Here is a 22,754-nt window from a genome sequence, read left to right as displayed (position 1 = left end):
AATTATTAGGCCCTGTGTTCAGTTAATTGTGATATTGTGGTCGTGGATGTATGATTTGCATCTTTTTTTAAAGTTTGATCATTTGACCTATAGATTCAGATTTATAATAATGGACATGTAATGTATAGTTAAAACGACCAAACACCAGTGGCACGTAAAGTCCTTATAATATAATTTGAAAGTAGTTCTGCACTTCTGGAAGTCAGAAAATTGTAAAACGCATGTCAATGTGTTTAATTTGGCGTTTCATCATTGACAACTGTAGTCATCCAATCACATTCACAAATATAGAACCGTTGAGACCCGCTGAGCCAATGGTTGTGCTATTAAGAGCGACACGTCCCGCCTCTCAGGGCGGGCTCAACCAATCCAGCGCGCTCATTCTTGCATAATTAACGCAGGCTTGCGGTGGGCAGTGACGCAGAGTCTGAGACTTTCCTCGTAATTTATCTAAAAAATCGCTTCATTCGCCGGAACGGAGTAATTACTTTATCTCATTCAAGCTTCACGACGCTGTAACTCTATACTGGACCAAATCCATGTGATTTCGTTTCTTCCAGACAGCACAAGCCCTCTTACACGTGGATATTGATGTGGTAGGAAATAAATAAAGATGCCGCAGCCGAAATCGCGCAAGATCGCCGTCCTGGGCTACAGATCCGTCGGTAAGTGCGCGTTGCTCGTTGCGTAGTGCGTTGCGTCTTATGTAGCGTTTACATCAGCTCTTTATATTTCCCCGCATGCATGAGAGTCGTGCGTGTCGCGTGAGCTGAATGTCACCCCATGCGCGTGATGCATCCGCATCATTTAAGCACGAGCTGATGTATGCATGCTTTGTGACATTTAACATATTGTAATACACCCTCATGCATTTAACCCCAAACTTAATTAGCCTTTTCTTTACTATTAATGCAGTGTGATGCTGTTCTGCAGATGCATGCAGGCCTCGGTCCAGTGTCAAAGTGCTTATACTGCCTGTATATTCATTATGGTTCATGCATTTTCATTCTTCATATCATGAATACATATGTTAACACCTTATAGAGGCCTGTATTCATAGATAGTAGTTTCATGACATCTATATAGATGCCATAGACCACTAAATATGATCAGTAACCCTCATCCTAACATTAAAAGGCGGATATATTTTCATGTGGAAACTCAATTTATACATATTTAAATTGGTATTTTAATATAATTAGTTATTACATTATTTCTGAGTCATTCAGTGATTGTGGTGTGATGTTGTGAATGAGTTTGGATGCTGCAGGTTTTTCCTCACCGCAGCCGATATATATCAGCCGATATTTGATCGTTTCGAGATTATCGGCCAATAACTGACATGCTTTGGCTCTCCTTATATCAGCTCCTGCTAACATGCTATGTCAATGAATGATGCTTGTTTTTAGTTATTTTTGATGATTTTCAGTAAAGTGTCAACATGTTTGATTTCAGTTTGTGTCTATATCTCAGTTGCTATATAAAAAGCTCATTTATTATGAATTCATGGATAGGACACAGATATGATTTCAAACATGAGCGTTGTGTAATTAATGTATTCACTGTTCAGTGAGTGTCAGAGTAATAATTCACCTAAAAATCAGTGTCTGAAAATAACACTTTTTTTATTACTCAGAAAATTTGACCTTCCTCAGCAGATCTCATTTGATTTGATGTTCAGATTGAATAAAATGAGAGTTTTTGCATTGTTTTAATTCTCTTGACTATCCAATCTCGAGTATCCAATCAATTGAATATGTGAACTCTCAATTGGGGATTAAGAGTTGAATTAGAAGGGAAGGTTCAGTACAGCTTGATAACTTGTAAGTTATTATATGAGTTCAGAAGACTTAGTTTGGAGCTTGACATTCATTATAGTTCTGGCCTGGATGTGCTGATGCTCATGCAACATCTGACTCAAAATATCAAACTCTGTTTCTCCCCACTGGAGTTGGATCGTGATCTGGTGGATTGTATTGTGTCAGTGGACATTTAGAGCACATGTATTCTCTCTGCAATAAAGCGTTTACACAGAACACGTGTGTGCTGATGTGTGTGTGACGATCCCTTGCAGATCACAGCTGAGAGAACATGCCAGCATCACATCAGGACACACTTGAGTTCCTTCAGGCTTTGGGAACTGTTCCTCCTCATACATTCATGCTGGTTTCATGAAATCATAACCAAACCTCAGCATGCATATGCACTGCACTCAGTTTCAACTTTTAAATCATTTTCAGTGAGATATAAAAAATTAGTGATTAGTGAAGTTTTGTAATAAAATGTGGGTAATTGAACTCTTGATGTTGTTCAGAATGTTGTTTTCTCAGGTAATAAATTAAATAATTACAACATAATTTTTGTTCGAAGATGCGCTAATTAAACGTTACTGTTTCATTATTTTATTTTCATACAAATATTTTTGGTAGCCAGAATTTTGGTGCTTTATCCATCCATCCACCCATCCATCCACCCATCCATTCATCTATCCATCCATCCACCCATTCATCTATCCATCCATCCACCCATTCATCTATCCATTCATCTATCCATCCATCCACCCACCCATTCATCTATCCATCCACCCATCCATTCATCTATCCATCCATCCACCCATTCATCTATCCATCCATCCACCCATTCATCTACCCATTCATCTATCCATCCATCCACCCATTCATCTATCCATTCATCATCAATCCACCTATTCATCCACCCATCCATCTATCCATTCATCTATCCATTCATCATCAATCCACCTATTCATCCACCCATCCATCCACCCATTCATCTATCCATCCATCCATCCATCCACCCACCCATTCATCTATCCATCCATCCATCTATCCATCCACCCATTCATCCATCCATCCACCTATTCATCCACCCATTCTATCCATCTATCCATTCATCTATCCATTCATCATCAATCCACCTATTCATCCACCCATCCATCTATCCATTCATCATCAATCCACCTATTCATCCACCCATCCATCTATCCATCCACTCATCCATCCATCCATCAATCCATTCATTATCTCAAACTGTTTTTGAGTCTGATTCGCCAAAAAATGCAGAAATAAAATCTGTCTGATGTAGATTTGGACCTGTAGTGTAAATGTTTCATGAAAGCATGCAGGAGAAATAAATGTATGTTTTATGTTTGATGATTTAATGAAGCTGTCAGCTCTCATAAGGTTCATCTCAGGCCTCAATATGGCAGATGCATGTGAACTTTATATAACATGGCGTATGTTTTGACCTCCAGTTCTGCGTTCGTGACATTTCTGGTTTTCAGCTCAGTATATGGCAATGCCGTAACCTTCACTAGTCAATGCTAATGAAAACCTTTGCGTTTTATTCTAATGATGCACTCAAGTCTTTTCAGTTTGATTAAATAAACCATCCATAAACTCTATTTCTTGATTTCCAAAAGCAATTGAATTTCTTTTCGAGCAGAAAGTCTTTAATCCGTCTGGTGTTGGAGTTGTACAGTATTCCTCTCTCATCACAGACTCAGCTCTGTGCGTTGGAGGATCTCTGGTGTCCACTTCACTGGTCACTGACTAAACGCCGTCCGCCCACATCTCTGCTCGGTTTGCGGGGTCACGCGCCGGCCGATCAGAACTATATGTTCCTGATGCGTTTGCTCCTGTTTCAGGGTCTATTTATAGAGCTGATGAGGAAGGATGCTTGAAATCTGATGCGCTTCCATTAAAATGGAGGGAATCAGGACTGAAGCTCTCTAATGGCTCTACCATCGGGAAATGCTTGTAATGAACAACTGAAAAGTGACCAATGGAATACATGTGGCTTTAGACTGTTTTTCAATATGAAAAGTGAATTCATATTCCTGGTCTTATTGTGAATGATTCATCAGTGACGTTATTCTAACAAAAAACAATATTCGTCTCTGGATCGACTTTGTTTTTTCTGTTGATGTCATCAATCGCTTACTTTTACAACCCTCCAACCTTTTCTTTCCATTCTGCCAGAGATGTTTTATGGCATAAGGACAAATTTTTAAGGACTTGGCCTACTTTATTAGATGGACCCCCAAAAAATTGATCAAGAACATTTAAAGGAACACTCCACCGTTTTTTGAAATAGGGCTTATTCACTTTCTTTCCTACATTTAGATAGGTGGGCAAATGCATTTTTGTCTCAGTGCATGCATTGTTTTAGTTTGACAGGGTCGGCGCTAGCTTAGCTTAGCATAATGAATGGAATCCTTTGTTGCCAGCTAGCATGTCCTGAGTAAAAGTAATATAAAATTTTTTAAAAACCCACCTAATTACTTCTTGTGGTCTGCATATTCACAAGAAGTACAAATAGTGATGCAGATTAACACTAGGCGATTTCCTAGGCAGATATTGACTTATATATTAAGGACTATATTAGGGGGAAGCACAGGCGAAGCACTGCTACTTGGGCGTGATATCTCTGCGCCCAAGTAGCAGTGCTTCGCCTGTGCTTCCCCCTAATATAGTCCCAAGTCAATATCTGCCTAGGAAATCGCCTAGTGTTAATCTGCATCGCTATTTGTACTTGTTGTGAATACGCAGGCCACAAGAAGTAATTAGGTGGGTTTTTAAAAAAAATTATATCACTTTTACTCAGGCCATGTTAGCTGGCAACAAAGGATTCCATTCATTATGCTAAGCTAAGCTAGCGCCGACCCTGTCAAACTAAAACAATGCATGCACTGAGACAAAAATGCATTTGCCCATCTATCTAAATGAAGGAAAGAAGGTGAATAAGCCCTATTTCAAAAAACGGTGGAGTGTTCCTTTAAAGAATATTTCATAGAGTTGTATATAGGGATGCAACGGTACACGGTAAAATCCCGGACCGTTCGGTCAGCCCTGCACGGGACAATCTACCCTCGAGTCCCGCGGGACTTCGGTTTTGCCATTGAGTTCGCGCTGATCCTTTTAGTTTTTGCTTTAGGCGCCGTTCACATATCGCGCCTAAAAACGCGTAGAAAACGCTAGGCGCGCCGCGTTCTCCTTTTTCCAAAGCGCTAGGACGGTTGCGCTCCGGAGGCGTCTGTCGTTGCTAAAGCAACCATCAGCTGCGCTCTGGTTGGTTCTTGTCACGTGACCTACGGTGCACTTGCGGCATTCTGAAAAGTTGAGAATTTTCTGCTGGGGACATCGTTAGTGCCAACCGGTCTCGCCTTGCACCAGACAGTGTTGATAGACTCATCTTTTTGCACAAGAATCTCTCAATAGTGGATGAGTAAATAACATTGCACTTTGTATCCTGAATGCAGTATTTTTTTATTATATTATTTTGCTCTGCTTTTTTTTATTCAAAGCACAAGCTAATTTATGTTTGTTAAAGGTAAAAGTGCACTTTTTCTTTCACATTGATCACTTCATATACCAGTTATCAAGGTTTGGAATTGGGATCCACTTGAATATTTTGAAGTGTGTTTGTTTACATTTTGTATTTCATATAAATATTTATAGTATAGATAGTTGAAGAGGTTGTATTACTTACTGTTGTACAGTACAGACTAGAGTGTTAATTTATTCCATACATTGATGTTCTTCCTACTGTGACATTCTGTTTATGCTCATAAGAAAAATAAAACATATTTTTGGGATGAAATAGTGGTCTCTTTCTGCACAAAACATGTACCGAAACCGAACCGAGACCGTGCCCCAAAAACCGAGGTACGGACCGTACCGTGGGCTATCTGTACCGTTGCACCCCTAGTTGTATATACAACATTTTTTTAGACTAATATGTTTGTATTTATTGTGTTGTGTTTGTTGTTTGTGTGCTTACCTGTGAAACTGTCATAGCAATACATTTAAATTAGGGCTGTCAATAAATTAAAATTCTTAATCATCACTTGTGAAATTAAGCATACACCATTTATCTTGTTTAAAGGATTAGTTGACTTTCAAAACATTTTTTGCTGATAATTTACTCGCCCCGATGTCATCCAAGATATCCATGTCTTTCTTCAGTTGAAAAGAAATTAAAGTGATCACATCTCAGAGATGGTACACGACGAGCATTTGTGGTTAAAAAGTATTTTTTTAGAAAAAATGTTCTTTCCTTTTTCTATTTTTTTTAGAAAATGACCGATCATTTCGCTAGATAAGACTCTTGTTTCTCGACTGGGATTGTGTCGAGACTTTAAAGCTGCACTGAGACAGAAATTTGAACCTTCTTTGAACATTGGTATAGTTGGTTGCAATTGAAGTCCATTCTGTGTAGAAAAATCCTGGAATGTTTTCCTCAAAAACCTTCATTTCTTTTCAACTGAAGAAAGAAAGACATGGATATCTTGGATGACATCGGGAGGAGTAAATTATCAGCAACAAATTTTTTGAAAGTAAACTAATCCTTTAACGCATTCATTTTGTCATCATTTGCTGTTTCCAGCAAAGTAAACTATCAGATTGAAGGGTGATTCTCACAGAACTGAATTTTCTGTAAGCTTTTTTCAAGGTAAACTTAGGTATCTTTCCAAAAATGGACACTTGGAGACTCCAAAAGTTCACCAAATAACCAAATGATATAAGGAATACACACGGAGATGGCAAAAAAACAAACCTAACCAACCGCCATGACCCGACTGCATTTACCTACTACAGTTCACAGATCCATTCAGAATTACTAAACACAGCAACACACACACGGCAGATAAAAACATTATCCTGAGTGTGTGTTGAAACAACATGAATGTAGTGAAATATGTCTGCATAAATACACTGTGTGATCAGTACGTCCAGAGCACACATACGGTTTGTTTCCTCTTGATTGTTGTGACTCGTGTGTGTGCTTACTGTACGACTCCTGTTCGTCACCGCAATCATCTTTACCTTGATCACAATCCTCATCCATCAAAACTTTACTAGCGAGGTGCTGGTTTGCATTTCACTTGCTTCAGTAATTTATTTGCATATGATTTTGAATTAATAACATGCATTATTGTTGACAGCCCTAATTTAAATACAACCATTCACTTGTAAATATATTGATAGGAGAAGTCACAACACCCAATATGGCGGCTGTAGCCCCGCCTTACATTTAAAAGAGCCAATCACCTTTAGAGTGTGAGAGGCTGTTATTTTGTATCATTTGAGCTGAAGAGACACAGTTGCTACAGTTGTTGCATTTTATTTCTGATTTGGAATGTTATTTAACTGTAACATTGACAAACTTGTTACATTTTTGGAGTCATTCCCATAAGCTGTTGAGTGGAATGACTTTAGGAACGCCTACTTTTCACAATCCAGTTTATTCCTGATGGGTAAAATATTTATTTCTTTGTTTTCATTGAAGATTCTCCTGTTCTCCCGCATCTCTAGTCTGAACATGTTTTGGATGTTCCTTTTGAATGATCAAACACACTTCTGTCCTTCAAAGAGCTGCACTTCCATTCCGGAATGTCCCGATGTTCCTGTGGGCTTTTCCCAGTGAATGAGAGCTCGCATTTACAAATGCTGGATGCGGAGAGGAACTCGCCGTTGTTATAGCAACAGGCTCCAGGGCAAATCTGCCCACACACTCATTCTGTGTGTGTGTGTGTGAATGTGAATGTCCTGCGTTACTACCACTATGGCAGTTTCATCACAAACGCTCTGTTGAATGGGAGTGTGTTTAATCGTGATGCATTCACATGCAGAGATCCGGAGAGCCAATCTCATGAAACCAGTCCAGAACCCGTCTAGATCACGTTTCACCCCAAAATCAAAAGAAGAAATAATGAAGAAATCATATTCTTCATAAAGAAATCTAAAATAGATGTTTGGGATTGACATTTTCTTGATCTATTAAGATATTTGTCATTTTGTTTGTGAGATATGAATTGTTTCATTTGGCATTATGATAATGATTTCTGCATCATTGTGTCGATCTCTTAGGTATGAATCTAACATATGCATTTAACTATATATATATATATATATACTGTATATTCTGTGAGCTGTAGGCTGATCATGCATTATATAACTGAAGAAAACTACACTCTACATTATGTAATGTGTTAATGCATGTTATAGTGTGAAGTTGACGTTGTCTCGTGATCTGAAGGTAAAGATCATCTTTCACGCTCTCTGACTCTGTTCTCGTGTTTCTGTGTTTCAGGGAAATCCTCCTTGACAATACAGTTTGTGGAAGGCCAGTTTGTCGACTCCTACGACCCCACTATTGAAAACAGTAAGTCAATCACATCACCACCGACTGCATGATAATGATAATAATAATGTAGGGTTGGGTTGGGAATTGAAATTCAGTCTGTGAAGTGATAAATGACCATAGATGATATACAGTATATTTCTATTGCCTTCATGACAATCTCAATTTAATAGTATTTATAGCACTAACTTAATAAAACAGGCTATAAGGATTACCTCAAAATGTACGTCTGTATGCAAGTTTGAGGAACTTTATTTAAATGAAATGCATACACCTCTTTAGTTATTGTCACGTGCCAGTGATGATCCTGTCGCCACACGTTGCATTGGTTGCGAGTCCTGCTCTACTACACATGACTCATGAATCAGTTCTTCATAATGACTCAGATGATTCTAAAACGATTCACTCACTGAATCATTCTGGCTGATTACACAACATCTGACTCACTGAACCGCACGTCTGACTCAATATGTGTGCACTAAAGAATTGTAACTGAGTTGTTGACATGACTCAGCATTTAGTTTAAGTTATGCGAAGTTATGTTACATATATGTTTCACATTGTGGTTGATTTGGATTAAAACTAAGATTTGCCTTTTATGGCTTGTTGCATCCAGTCGAGTTTGGACATTGTCTGTTTGCTTGAATATATTGACCGTATGTTGTCCTCCTGGTGTGTGTGTGTGTGAACGCTGGTTTTCTTTATTCTCCTCTTCATCTGGCTGTATGACACAGAGCTGTTGGCAGGATGATGTAAACTCTGGAGGAAAGCCATGTGTGTGTGTGTGTGTGTGTGTGTGTGTGTGTGTGTGTGTGTGTGTGTGTGTCTTGTTTAGTTGTGTGGTATGTGAATGGCGGGCTGTATAGATGTAAATGCATGTGACTCTCGAGCAGCTTCAGCGTTTCTGCTGCTGATTCCAGACTCAGTGAAGATACACACCAGCTTGAACTGCTTCTGCTCTCGTCACTGTGACATTGAGGAGCCGCTTAAGTAGACCAGATGTTGTCTGATTAGATTATGATGAGATATTTTTAAAGGGGCGGTTCATAACGCAGATGTCCTTCAGTGGAGCAGTGAGCTGACTCACAGGGGCGGGGCTTGAGTCGTGTGGGTGTGGCTTCCTCTGAGGTGACTCCACCCCCTCAGTATTCTTTGCCTGTGTTTTTAAGGGTCTCTAACGCATCGACTCCTGATTATTTTAATTGCAAAAACAGTGTTTCTGTGGAATATTTTCAGCAGGGTGTATCTAATAACTACATTTTCAGGCATTTCTGAACCAATAATCATAAACTTATTGCTAATTAACAGAAGTATATGTTCCCTTTCTTTTATAAATATTTTGCATAATTTGTAAAATAAAACCTTTTCTACTTTATATGATTTTGTGCATGTTTAATTTTCTATCATTTTAATTATTTTTATCAATAGTTTTAAATCACATAAAATACACCTTCCCTTGTATCATAATAACATTATATACATCAACTGCCCTTTTATATAAATACATTATGTAATATTTATCTAAAATAACGTTTTTGCCAACATTCAAAAGTGTTTTTAAAAGATATTAATATTTGTATACATTTTCAACATTGATAATAATCATAAATGTTTCTTGAGCATCAAATCATCATATTAGAATGATTTGTGAAGGATCATGTGACACTGAAGACTGGAGTAATGATGCTGAAAATTCAGCTTTGATCACAGAGAACACATCTATTTTAAACTGTAATAATATTTCATATATTTTCCTGTATTTTTGATCATGTAAAGGCAGCCTTGGTGAGCAGAAGAGACAGTAGTTTGTGTATATTTATACGGTGTGTGTGATTAATGTTGGCGTATTGATTGCAGCTGCTGATGTCTGCAAACTCTCATCTGGTGATTTATTTCTCTCCGCAGCATTTACGAAAATGATCACAGTGAACGGTCAGGAGTATCACCTGCAGCTGGTCGACACGGCAGGACAGGTGAGAGCGCTTTACTCACACTTCTTTACAATAAACCAGTTCAGTTGACCAACACCAGGAAAACTGCAGGAATCTCAATACACATTTTGATACCACTTAAAGTAAATGAAAATTATAAATGTTGCCTTGGAAACTAACTGAAATAAAAAAGTTTAAGTTGAAGTACTACAGAACATTAGCCAGGTTGACACCAGACCCTTCTCAGCTGTAACTGACAGTGGGTCTGGGGAAGCTTCATTCACAGCCCATTTCCAAAGGGGCGTCACCAACGGACGTCACTCAAATGCCTCTGGGTGCATTTGGATAGACCTAAAACCAATCAGAGCGATCGTCATCGGGTAAAGCCCGTCTCAATTTTTGTTATTGGTGCCTTGAATTTAGAGAAATTGGAAATGGGCTTGAATGGCCTCTTGGCCAGACGGACTTGCAGAGCAAATCTCAAATTTGCTGGAAGTTCGACAGGGTTTTCCCAGGCTAACAAAACATTTACATTTATTATTTTCAAAATGTTTTGTTTATTTTTATTTTTAAGTTGTAATGAAAACATGCCATGAATTATTTTTTTCTTCAAAAAGTTGTAATAAAAACATTATGGCATGAATAATTAAATTTTTGAATGCATCATCTCTGAAGTGTTTTGAATCTCCCTCTTTCAGGACGAATACTCAATTTTCCCTCAGACCTACTCCATAGATATCAACGGTTACATTCTGGTGTATTCAGTCACGTCAAATAAAAGGTAAATGTGCAGATGATTACTCCTGATGGTTTTATACACTCTCCACTGAGATGAACAACAAGTCATCTTTTAGACTGATTCCTAAAGGATGTGTCATTGCTTAAAGACGCTATGCGTTTGTATAGTAATCACTTTTTATTGCCAATGTGCGAACAGCTTCCCAGAAATGTTACTGGGTCCCAATCCCGGGATACGTTTGCGTTCACACAGAAGGTTCTCTAGCAAGTTCATGGCCATTTTCTGGGATCAACGCTCTATAGTCTCAAATACTCAGATCTATATAGTCTCAAATATTCAGATCTAAATACTCAGATCTATATAGTCTCAAATATTCAGATCTATATAGTCTCAAATATTCAGATCTATATAGTCTCAAATACTCAGATCTATATAGTCTCAAATATTCAGATCTATATAGTCTCAAATATACTTAATAATAAAACTGTCACAGTGTGATTTGACCTCATCTGTCAGCATGATGCCGGTGAATCGCAGAGCTGGAGAAAAACATCCACATCTCTATGATCAGATGCTTTCTGAACGTCTGTTTTCTCACCGCTGGCATTTCTGTTGTTTATTTTGTTATTTAGAGGAAAGCACACAGTTCATATTTACATATTCATTTAAACGCTGGTTTCGGCAGCGTCTGGATGTTCATGAACAGTATATCGCTGTAACTTCTATTTACTTCTAAGCAAAGAAGGAAAAATACCTTGGCCGTGAGTATATTGGGGCTTTGAATTGTACGTTACTGTGCACGAGTGCTGCTGGCTGCAGTTCACTTCACAACTTTCTGAATTCTGTATATAGGGCCCTATTTTAACGATCTAAGCGCATTGTGTAAAACGCAAGGCGCAAGTGCACTTAGGGCATGTCCGACACCACTTTTGCTAGTTTAACGACGGGAAAATGGTCGGCGCGCATGATCTAAAAGGGTTATCCCTATTCTCTTAATGAGTAATGAGTGTGTTTTGGGCGTAACGTGAAATAAACCAACCAGAGACTCATATCCCATTCCCTTTAAATGCCAGGTGCGCTCGCGCCATGGCGGATTCACTATATACATGGTGGAAAAACTGAACGCTTCTCTAACAAGGAAACCGAACTGTTCGTGCGTGAGGTTAAAGTGCGCAAGCAGACCATCTACGGGACAAGTCGGATTCCACCATATCTTTATGTACACAATAGGGCTGTCAACGAATATTCTAAATTCGAATATATATTCGAATAGTTTTAAAAAACAGAAATTCGAATGTGAAAATTAATATTCGAATGTGGAAAAACGCCCGCGGTAGCAGAGGCGCGGCTGTCAGCTTTGCGAGTGGGCGCGCTGCCTGAGGGGTCAGGGACAGGTAACAGGAAGAAACGTTAACGGTAAACAGAAACATTACTAAAGAGTACTGACTAAATAGATATTGCGCAGCATGAATAAGGTAGGTTAGATACAGCAGTTTCATGCACTGCAGGCTTCCACTGGTTTGATTATTTACCGTTTCATGTCAAGGAAAAGTTAAATTTTTACCACAGCACAGCTCGCTCGGAGCGTTCAATGTCGGATTCGCGTCTAGTTGGACTCTTAAACATTTTGAATTTGCGCGTCAAAAGCAAAAGTTTGATGCTCGGAGAGCGTGACGCCTCATTCGCGCCACAAGACCTCCAGACGCGCGTAAACGCGTCTTTACATTGACTTAACATTGAAATCACTCGCGCCAGCAGACGCTCTATTCGCGTTTGGTGTGTGAACGCAGCGGGTGAGGGCGAGAGAGAGAAAGAGTGCTTGCGAGTGAGCGAGCAAGAGTGAGTGAGGTCTGCGGTCTTGGCCATTAGGGGATTTACTTGTTTGTTTTTGTGTATGTAATACGTTGTCAAATATGTTTAAACTTAAATAAACTACCTATACAAGTAGTTATGTCTCTTTGTATTAATTTGTCCTGTTATTGACGTAATGTACGTCATTGACAAAATGCGCAACCAGATGTTCGAATAGTTCGAATATTCGTGTGTTTTTTAGAGGGAATATTCGAACGTAATTTTTGAGCAATTTTGACAGCCCTAGTACACAATATTAATCTTTTACATTTTAATCCTTTTATTTTTAATATTTGCCATGTTTGTGTGCTGCTGTGCGTCCCTGTGTGTTTAATAAGCAGAGTGTACGCGCGTTGTGGACCCGTCTATAGGTGCACATTACTAATGCGCTCTTTAAATAACAAGAAAAATATTGCGCCATTGACTTTAGACCAGGGTTCAATCTGTCAATGGCGCAGTCTATTTCTGTTGCCTGTTCGTTTTCAGACCAGCAGCCCATGGGTCACAAATGGCCACAAATTAATTTGCTATTCAAACAACGTGGCGCAGGACGTGAAAATGATAACTGCGTCAGGCTGAAACTAGCAAAAAACACGTTGCGCTTGACGCTGTATTGCGCCGGGTGTATGATAGGGCCCATAGTCTCTTTAATGTGAAGATGAAGTCATTGTGAAAGTCTTCAGCTGCTGAAATGTGTCTGATGTCCGTCAGAATCCAGTGTATGAATAAAACATTGTGTCTGATTGAGTTGTCATTTAGTTGCTCTAATCTCCTCAGACTCTCACAGTGATTATTAAAGCATAACGTACTGTACTTGATGAACTGTTTCAACTAGCGCTTAATGCCAGACGTGAGGTTTTATTTTTGGTGAAGATTGTAAAGCGGAAACAACAACCCATGTCAGTGTTTGTTCATGATTATCTTCGTCTCCGGATATTAGATGATGTTAATTAAATAATGTCACTCTCTCTTTGACTTACACCCCATAACCAGTTATTAAATATAACCATCCAGCCGTTAAATCGTGAAGCAGTGCAGACGGTCTGACTGCGTTTTTAAATCTGAATATGTAAATGAGTGTGTTTCCATAAGTCCTTCATTATAAAGTGTTTAAATTCAGTCGCCGGGAGGTTTAAAGCCCAAGGACATGATGTGACTGTAATCAAGAGTCGTTCCACGAGTGTTTTTATGAATAATGTTTTAGGAGGATGATGGGGTTTGTGCCACTATCTATGAATAATGCAATAAACCACTAGATAATTTAGTGAATTTATTGTGATTAATCACCTCTGCCTGTCTCTCATTTTTAAGTTGGTTATAATCATCTGCTAAATTCCCAATTCTGATCCGTCTCTCCCTTTTCTCTGCAGTTTTGAAGTAGTAAAAGTTATCCATGAAAAATTGTTGGATATGGTGGGAAAAGTACAGTAAGTATTTATATATAAGCAAACTTCATGTAATTAATGAGACTGGAGTTGTGTTGATAATTAAGGCTAGTAATATTAAAGTCAACATGAGTCATTTTACCTCCATAATGTGTTGAAAACATGATATTTAATAAGAAAGATGTTATGGGAGTGATTAATCTTGATGAATCATTCATAATAAAGCTGTATTAAGAATATCAATGAGGTCAGTTTTGACTGTAATGATGAATTATCAGCAGAATAAACAACATTTGCATGTGTTAAACTGTGTGTTATAAATGTTCAACATTAATGCCGCAATGTCCTCTTCCTAGAGTACCCATAATGCTGGTGGGCAATAAGAAAGACCTTCACATGGAACGGTACGTCACCTCAGGCTATTTTTGCATGAAGAGCGTTTGATTAATGAAAGCATGTGATGCTCTGTTCCTGATACGTCACATGATGATGATGATGAAGATGATGATGATGTGCTTCAGCACTTTCACGTGTTCTGCAGTGCAGACGCAGATGCTCTGACCTAAATTAAAGGCAAATTAATCTTTCTGCGAAAAACTATTATAACCCTGAAGTAAAGATGCCGTCAGAAGAGAGACACTCCAGCATACTTTTTAAAAGAGTATGGAAATAATGTACTTTAAAAGAATATAATCAGATCTCAAGCATATCTCGACTCTTTCTCAATTTTCCCAGTTTTGATGTTTTAAAGGGGTCATATAATACCATTTTTGTACAAGCTAATATGATTCTTTAGGGTCTAAATTAAAAGTTTGTAATATACTTTAATTAAAAATTCTCATTAGTATTGTAAGAAAACACTCATTTTACCTGGTCAAAAACAGCTCTGTTTTCAGCACGCCAGTGCATGTGTCTTTAAATGATGAGCTTTGCTCGCCCCGCCCCTCTGTTCTGTGCGTACACCGTTTGTAATAATAACACAATAACCATAACGCGTTGTTCATTATAAACGTGGGATTATGAATTATATTGAGAACGTCATACATAGAAAACATGCCGTAATGTACCTGAGTGTAAACAGCCGCATTCATCGGGAAGCGTGCAGCAAGTGATTTGCAAAGATTAATATAAAGGTTAATAAAACGTTACACTCACTTCAGTTCTTCTGGAGGTGCAGCAGGAACACGAATAGTTGGTACTGATCCTTTTTCAGGAGCAGCTTCTTAGCAAAAACAGCTTTATACTGACCTTGTTTGTAAAGCAGTCTGGTGAGAAATGATTCACGCAAACATGAAAGCATTGACGTTGATCGTGGGGAATATTCCCTTCGAAAACAAAACTCAGCCACTGTGTCTTCAGCGGTTCGGATTTAGGAACATCAAAATGATGCTGTGTTCATTATTACACCCAAGAACAGAACACCACAATCGCTTAGACTCCGCTGCTGTCAATCAACAATCGTGGGAGGGGCGTCCGACCGTGTGACGTCACAAAATCGAACGGCTTGATTTGAGACGGGGGAAAACATATAAGAAGATAAAAAAAAAACACTGGATGGATTTTTATCATTATATGATGGTTGTGTACAGGCAGTGCCAACACACACTTCAGTACAATCAACTTGTAAAAGTGCATGTACCATTATATGACCCCTTTAAACATGAATGATGACTTTATTTTCTTCATGATATTCGCTCAGTCAGTCATCACTAGTGCTAGTGCTCATATTGATGTGATGAAGTATTCAACTTTTCCACTAATATGATCTCTTGTGAACAGTATTTCAGACAATAGTTGACTGGGAATAGAGAGGAAAGGGTTTGCAGGATGTGATGTAATCCGTGTATATTCCCCTCGTTGAGGCGGAGGAATAACCCGCTGTCAACATCCTTCACTAGCGTTTCCCTCAAAACGCGAGCGTAATCTGAGCCTCGGGAGGAATGATGGGACAGTTATTCCTGCAGTGAATCCTAACGCTACACACACATGAGAGGAAGAAATGAAACGCCTGATGATGATTCAGCTTCCGTGTGAATCTCGTGTTTCGTGCGTGATCTGTGGCGTATCGATCCTGTGAGCGTCAGGGATCCGGTTTAACTCTCACTGATCCGGCAATCATTCATGTTCACGTCTGATTAATGAAAACACCTTTTTTTAATAGGGCTGTGCAATGATTAATGTCAATTAATCGCATTCAAAATAAAATGTTTTGTTTACATAATATATGTGTGTGTACTGTGTGTATATAATAAATACACATAAACACACACATATGCATGTATTTAAGAAATCACATGTATACATATAATATTTAAGAAATATTTGCATGTGTATATATATATATTTATACATCATTTATATTATATCTAAATATAAATATTTTATGTATAAATAACATTTATTTCTTAAATATATACATGCATGCTTGTGTATTTATATATACAAAATAATTATACACAGTACACACACATTTATTATGTAAACAAACTTTTATTTTGGATGCGATGCAGCCCTATTTTGTAATCTGAGAGAAAAAACTAAAAACTTGGTAAAATGAGTGCAGATTTGCGTGTGCACTGTAATGTCTAACATGTATCTGAAGCTGTACATGTGGTCATGTGTCTCTCAGTGTCATCAGCTGTGAAGAAGGCAAAGCTTTGGCAGAATCGTGGAACGCAGCGTTCATGGAGTCCTCAGCCAAAGAGAATCAGGTAATGATGCGTTTCCTGTCCTCGTGTTTCCTGAGGAAGTGCTGTATCTGCTGATGACTTCAGCGTTACTCTCAGAAGACCATCATCGATCTCCACTCTCTCTAATGCTCAATAAAGTTTATCCAGCCGTCAGTCTGCATGCATTACTAAATTACTCGCTCCATCTCTGATCCATTCTCCTTCAGCTGACGTCAGTCTCTTATTATTCAGTCTCCTGTCGTCTGTCAGGTCTGAAGATGCTCTTCCAGTAGTTTTGTACCTGAAAACACATTATTTAGACCTATATTTAATTGAAAATTCCATTTGCATTACGAACAAACTAATAAACTTACTGCAATGCATATTTGTCAGTCATACATAAATGAAACGGGTCATATTTCTACAATAGTTTTAATAAACATGATGTGTTTTAAATACACAATAACCAGGTTAATAATATATTATCATCAATAAATCCAACAGAATATTGCGTATTCCACAGCTAGACATATTTTAGCCATGTTCATACTTTGGAACTTATAAACTTAAATGTTTTCACAATAAACATATTTTAATAAATGCATTTCTAAATGTTTCTAAATTTCGTTAAATCTAAAGATGCAAATAGTTAATAAACTATGCCGTGATTGCAGAAAACAGACAAATTATGATTCAGAACATGAGTTTCAGTTAAATAATCATGTCATTGATTGCTGCTGTTTTATTATATTGCTACATTTATATTTGCTTTTATGCTATTTTTTTCCTTTAAGATATTTTGCTTAAAAATTTGTTGCTGTTTTATGAATTTTAAATTAATTTGTAGGGCTATTGGTGAAGCAGGATACTGAACGAAGATCTCTTGTGTGTGTGTGTGTGTGTGTGTGTGTGTGTGTGTGTGTGTGTGTGTGTGTGTGTGTGTGTGTGTGTGTGTGTGTGCAGACGGCGGTGGAGGTGTTCAAGAGGATAATTCTGGAAGCAGAGAAGATGGATGGTGGCGCTCCACAGGGCCGGACGCCCTGCTCGATGATGTAGAGAACCCCGCCCTCTTCCCACACCGGCCCCGCCCCCTCCCCGCCTGGCCCCGCCCCCTCTCCCTCAGTCTGCCCCGCCCACCGGAGAACGAGCACAAACTTTTCTAGCAAAGCATGTTTGTTTCAGGCTGGTGTTTGGGCGTCACTGAGCAGCTGTGCTTTTGTGTTTTGGTCTAGTTTACGGTTAAGACGCGGTTAGCTGTAGGATTAACTGATTTGAACAGGGTTAAAGACTCTTAATAAGAAATGTTTGCTAGAAAAGTCTGTTTATAGAGCCCTCCTGCCCCGGCCTGCACCACAGCACTGGACACTGGGATATCCCTCTACTTGAAGTGGCTAACTGCCTGTTTTCCTGCATTGACATTTTCTTTTTTATACTTCATTTAATTTTATTTTTTTAAGTTGTGATATTTTTTCTTTTTATTTATTCTGAATCTTTCTGTGACATACATGAATAACACACACACACACACACACCCTCTGCTTCATGTCCATTTTGCGTCTTCAGCCTTATGTTTTCATTCAGCTCTTCTCTACCTCTCATGTTCCTCTCTGTCCCAAACCCTTTGGAATTTGTATATCGTGTTTCTTAAACGGTAATTATGGCCAATAAAGTTGGCAGCATTCATTCAGTAGTGAATGTTGTTGGACTTTTTTTGATTGTAATCATTAAACGCAGCATTTTGTTTCACTATCACTGGAGTCGCTTGCTGTGATTTACACAATAACACAATTAATAACACAAATGAGTATGCAGTTTCAAATTAGTATTTATTTTCTTAATCATTAATACACAAGAGACTTTTTAGATGCCAAATATTGTTGAAATTAAAACAGTGCAACATATATATTTAATATTTTATCCTTTACAGTTTAAATAAAATATATCAGTAATAAAAATTTGGTGAGGGAAAATGTTTGTAGAGGGGAAAATGTCACAATGCAAAAAAAAAAAAAAAAGTCATCATTAGGCTGATGCAGTAATTGGTTAAATAAAGGTGCAAATGCAGTGTTTGTTCAGTAAACCAGAGTAATGGAGGGAATAAATCAGGTGAAATGATGTTTAAAGATGCTATTTGTAAGAATACATAAGAATTTTCGATTTAATTAATTTTATTTTCGATGTTAATCGCTTTTTATTGCCAAAGTGTGAACAGTTTGTAACGAAACTTAACAATAAGACCTTCTCCGAGTCTGACTTCCTAGGTTGCCTATGAAAGCCTGTAGACTGATTTTTATGTGAAGGATTCGGGACGTTTTTGCCGGGAAAATCAAAAGACGTTTACGCGCGCTATTGCAAGTAGCCTACACATGGAGACACGAATGTTCAGGATAATACCGAAAGAACCGTTCTGTACTGTATTGTCAGTGTGTAATGCAAAGAAATGGGATTCATTCAAACTGTAATCAGATCTAGTCTAGGCTAGTCTCAAATATATAATCAAACTGTCATAGTGTGATTTCACCTCATCTGTCGACATGATGCCTGTGAGTTGCAGACCTGATGCAAACAAAAAGTCATCTAAACATCACTCGACAGCATGGACGACTCTGAGAAGGTATTTCCAACTTATTTTAAAGGTATAGCGGAGGATCTTTCCGAATTTTAGATAAGAACCGCCCTCTCCACTTTTTGAAAAAATGCACATGCGCAACACACTACCTGCTCCCGAGAGGGAACGCCTATTAAACGTGTGCGAGGTTCTCCTCGTGCACGCTCTGTTTACAAGTTGCTGTCGGCATCGCTCATACAAGATTACTTTCCAAAAGAAGATTTGCACTTTTTCTCCAAATAGCATGCCAAACTTTACCTGTCGAGTAGAAACTTCGCGACTGAGGCATCAGTGGGAAGCCCAACCTGTGTTTTCAGCGCACGCCATCGTGTGAAACAATCTCCCAAAAACACTCTGATCTTGTTTCTCTCTTCTGAGGCCTTTCTCTTCTTCTCATACAGTTCGTACAAACTTTTTCTCTTGCGACCCTCAGACATTTTCAAAGGACCCGGTGAAACGGCGAGCTTTAATGAATGGCTGAGCTCTAGCTCACCACACATAAACACCTGAAAGTGCGCATGCGCAGAAAGCGAAAACTAAGGGACGAGCACGTACGACGGCCTTACGTAAACATATCACCAGAATGATTGACACTTAGGTGGACCAATAGTTTACACTACCCACCGGAAAAAGAAAATCCTCCGCTATACCTTTAAGGAAGAAGTTTTTGAACGAAAGAGAACCGTGAGTATACCATTACCGGGGCTTTGATTCATGTTCATGCAATAAACTTTTAAATGGGTGAAGAAGCACAACATTAAAAGTTATGATGATTCCGAAATTCGAAGGGAGATTAGAAGCAATGAATTATGATTTAAGTTTTGTGATTTGTTCTGAAAATATTCAGTGACGGTATAGTATAGGCTACATATGATTTATATACATAATTATAATATAGCCTATACTATATAAATCATATGTAGCCTATAATGTATATAGGCTACACACACACTGTTGCCATCCTGTTAGTCTTTTGTAAAATCCATAGACAGTAAAAGAAAAGTAAAATCCCTTGAATTAGCCGTTTATATACTGTCTATGGAATTAGCAAACCACTTCCTGAATGACACTATCCTCCAGGAAGTGACATCACTTTGGAGGGAAAACAGCAGGATGATGAGTTATGAATGGATTTGATTAATTCCAGGGTTGCCAACTTTGGGACTTTGGCTGGAGTGAGACTCTGTAAAACATCAGTGTGCGGGGGGGGGGGGGGGGGGGGTGTCAATGTTTTTCACAATTTTAATCACATTTCCTGCATTTACATACCTTTAGGGACTATGGTGATACAAAATCCAGGAAATAATTAAGTTGTTAATATATATTATAATGATAAATTCTGCCAAAAAGAATATAGTAGGCTACTAAACTATGTATAAGAAAAATATGACTTACTTTCTTTATTGTTTAATAGGGGCCAATTGCCAAGACTTCAGAGAATCATTTTATAAAGTCAAAAATGTTCACCATTAATGTTTTGTGTGCAAATAAAATTTAAATAATGTTAGACTCAATTTCCACTGTAATATAGAAACAACATAAAGACAGTATATTTTAAACAATTGTTTAATGCCATTTTTTTATGAATGAAGGCCAGTATCACTGTAGCTACTGATGTCTCCATGAAAATTATTTTTTACTTTTGAAAATTATAACAACTTTTAATATAAGTGAACTTAAAACTATCCTCACATAAACTCAAAAATAAATGTAATATTTACATGTGCCCTTCCTGTCTAACAGGTATGAAATATACAGAAATTGAATTAGGTTATCAAACAGTCCGCACTGCATAAATTATTAATTAAATTAGATTAATCCTTATTAAAGCTGCAAGCCTTCTTTAGTCAAGAGCAGTGAGTGATTTTCTCTGTTCCCTTTGTTCTTTGGTTAACTTTACTGACTACAGGATTAGTGGCTGCTGTCACTTTAAGATCTGCCGCTGCTGACAGGCTCTCACGCATCTCATTTTCTAATGTACTCTTGTTCATTTAAGACTTTATGTAACTAATTTAAGACTGCTTTTCTGTTATGAGGATACTCGACAAAACGGACATTTTGGCATGTGTTATTGTTCGTTCAAGCGCGAAAGAGAACTGCCCAGCAAAACTGATTCTGACGCGCTGTCTGTGCGCTCGATACTGGCGCGAGTCTTTCTGTGCGTCGTGTGTGTGAGTGTGTGCGTCAGGACATTCACAGACAGCGCGATACCTGGTCATTATAACTTTCAGTGAGGTATTTTTGTGTGTGCAAGCGACGTTCCTCTGCGCGCATTGACGCAGGCAGGCGCTCTGTGTCCTGCTCGGTCCTGCTCCTCTCTGGCGATTACGGCGTTGCGGTTAAAAAATCATAACAAACTATTTGAAAGTGGGGGGGAAACGAACGGGATTTCGAAAAGAGGGGGGGGGGGACATGTCCCCATAGGAAATTACGCCCGTGAGTGAAAGGCAAACCATTTTATCATCTGCTTACCTTGATTGTCATCCAAACTTTCAAACGCGCATCAGTGGCTCCGACTCCGAACCTGTGCTCTGAACTCTCTCAACTATTCACACGCAACTGACGTATCGGTGCAAGGTTTTCAGCGAATCAACGATCAGAGAACACTGCCGTGAGAACGCTGTAGACATATGTGGGCCTTAAAGGGGGGGTGAAATGCTCATTTTCACTCAATCTCCTGTTAATCTTGAGTACCTACAGAGTAATATTGCATCCTTCATATCTCCAAAAAGTCTTTTGTTTTATTATATTAATCAAAGAAAGATAGGGTGTACCGAGTCTTTCCGGAAAAAAACGAGCGGCTGGGGGCGGGCCGTGTGGGCGAAGCTAAAGCTGTGCTAACGCGCCAAGCTAGTGACAACACACAGAGACATTATTTGTTCAACAGTTACTCACCGTCCGGTTCCAACGCACGACCGTGAACCTTTATTGCGACTGCTCGATCCTTAAGCATTAGACGATCTGGGCTTTGTTTATAACACAATCATCGTCGAAATGCAGGGAACAAACAGTCTACACCTCCGTTTATGCTCAGGAAAAACAAACTCCATCCACGGGTGCCTTAACGCTGGGTTCTTTGGGAATCTGTGCAGGTTTGTCTTGCCCTGGCAACCAAAAACACACTTCTTTGGTGACACTGGCTTCCCAAAAGCCGGGCAGGGCGCTTTGATGGCGAACTGCTTTCACTCTCTTGCTCTGAGTGCGTGCGCGCGTGCGTCTTTCCGAGGGAAGTGCCCTTTGGACCCATATAAGGAAATTCCGCCCTCTCTTACGTGAGAGAGAGCCATACTCGAAAAAAACTTCCCGAAACTTGTGACAAACCGGAAGGACAATTTTTGGAACAAAAATACTCCTTCAAACGTACAACTTAACTTTTGAAACTTTGTCCATGTTTAGCATGGGAATCCA

At 38.7% G+C, this 22,754-nt stretch overlaps 1 protein-coding gene across 1 annotated transcript; it reads left to right on the top strand.

Moving 5' to 3' along the window:
* Positions 1-388: 388 nt before the first annotated feature.
* rheb (Ras homolog, mTORC1 binding) lies at positions 389-18,487 on the top strand. Its single transcript, XM_084399399.1, has 8 exons — positions 389-665; positions 8,113-8,184; positions 10,069-10,136; positions 10,793-10,875; positions 14,055-14,111; positions 14,426-14,473; positions 16,699-16,780; positions 17,702-18,487. The coding sequence occupies exons 1-8, from the start codon at positions 614-616 to the stop codon at positions 17,792-17,794; spliced, it is 555 nt and encodes a 184-aa protein (XP_084255525.1). The 5' UTR covers positions 389-613; the 3' UTR covers positions 17,795-18,487.
* Positions 18,488-22,754: the final 4,267 nt, after the last annotated feature.

This window comes from Rutilus rutilus (genome assembly GCF_951802725.1).
Source record: "Rutilus rutilus genome assembly, chromosome: 24".
Classification (NCBI taxonomy): domain Eukaryota; kingdom Metazoa; phylum Chordata; class Actinopteri; order Cypriniformes; family Leuciscidae; genus Rutilus; species Rutilus rutilus.
Note: the sequence above shows the minus strand (reverse complement) of the source record. Positions and strands in the feature narration are given on the sequence as shown.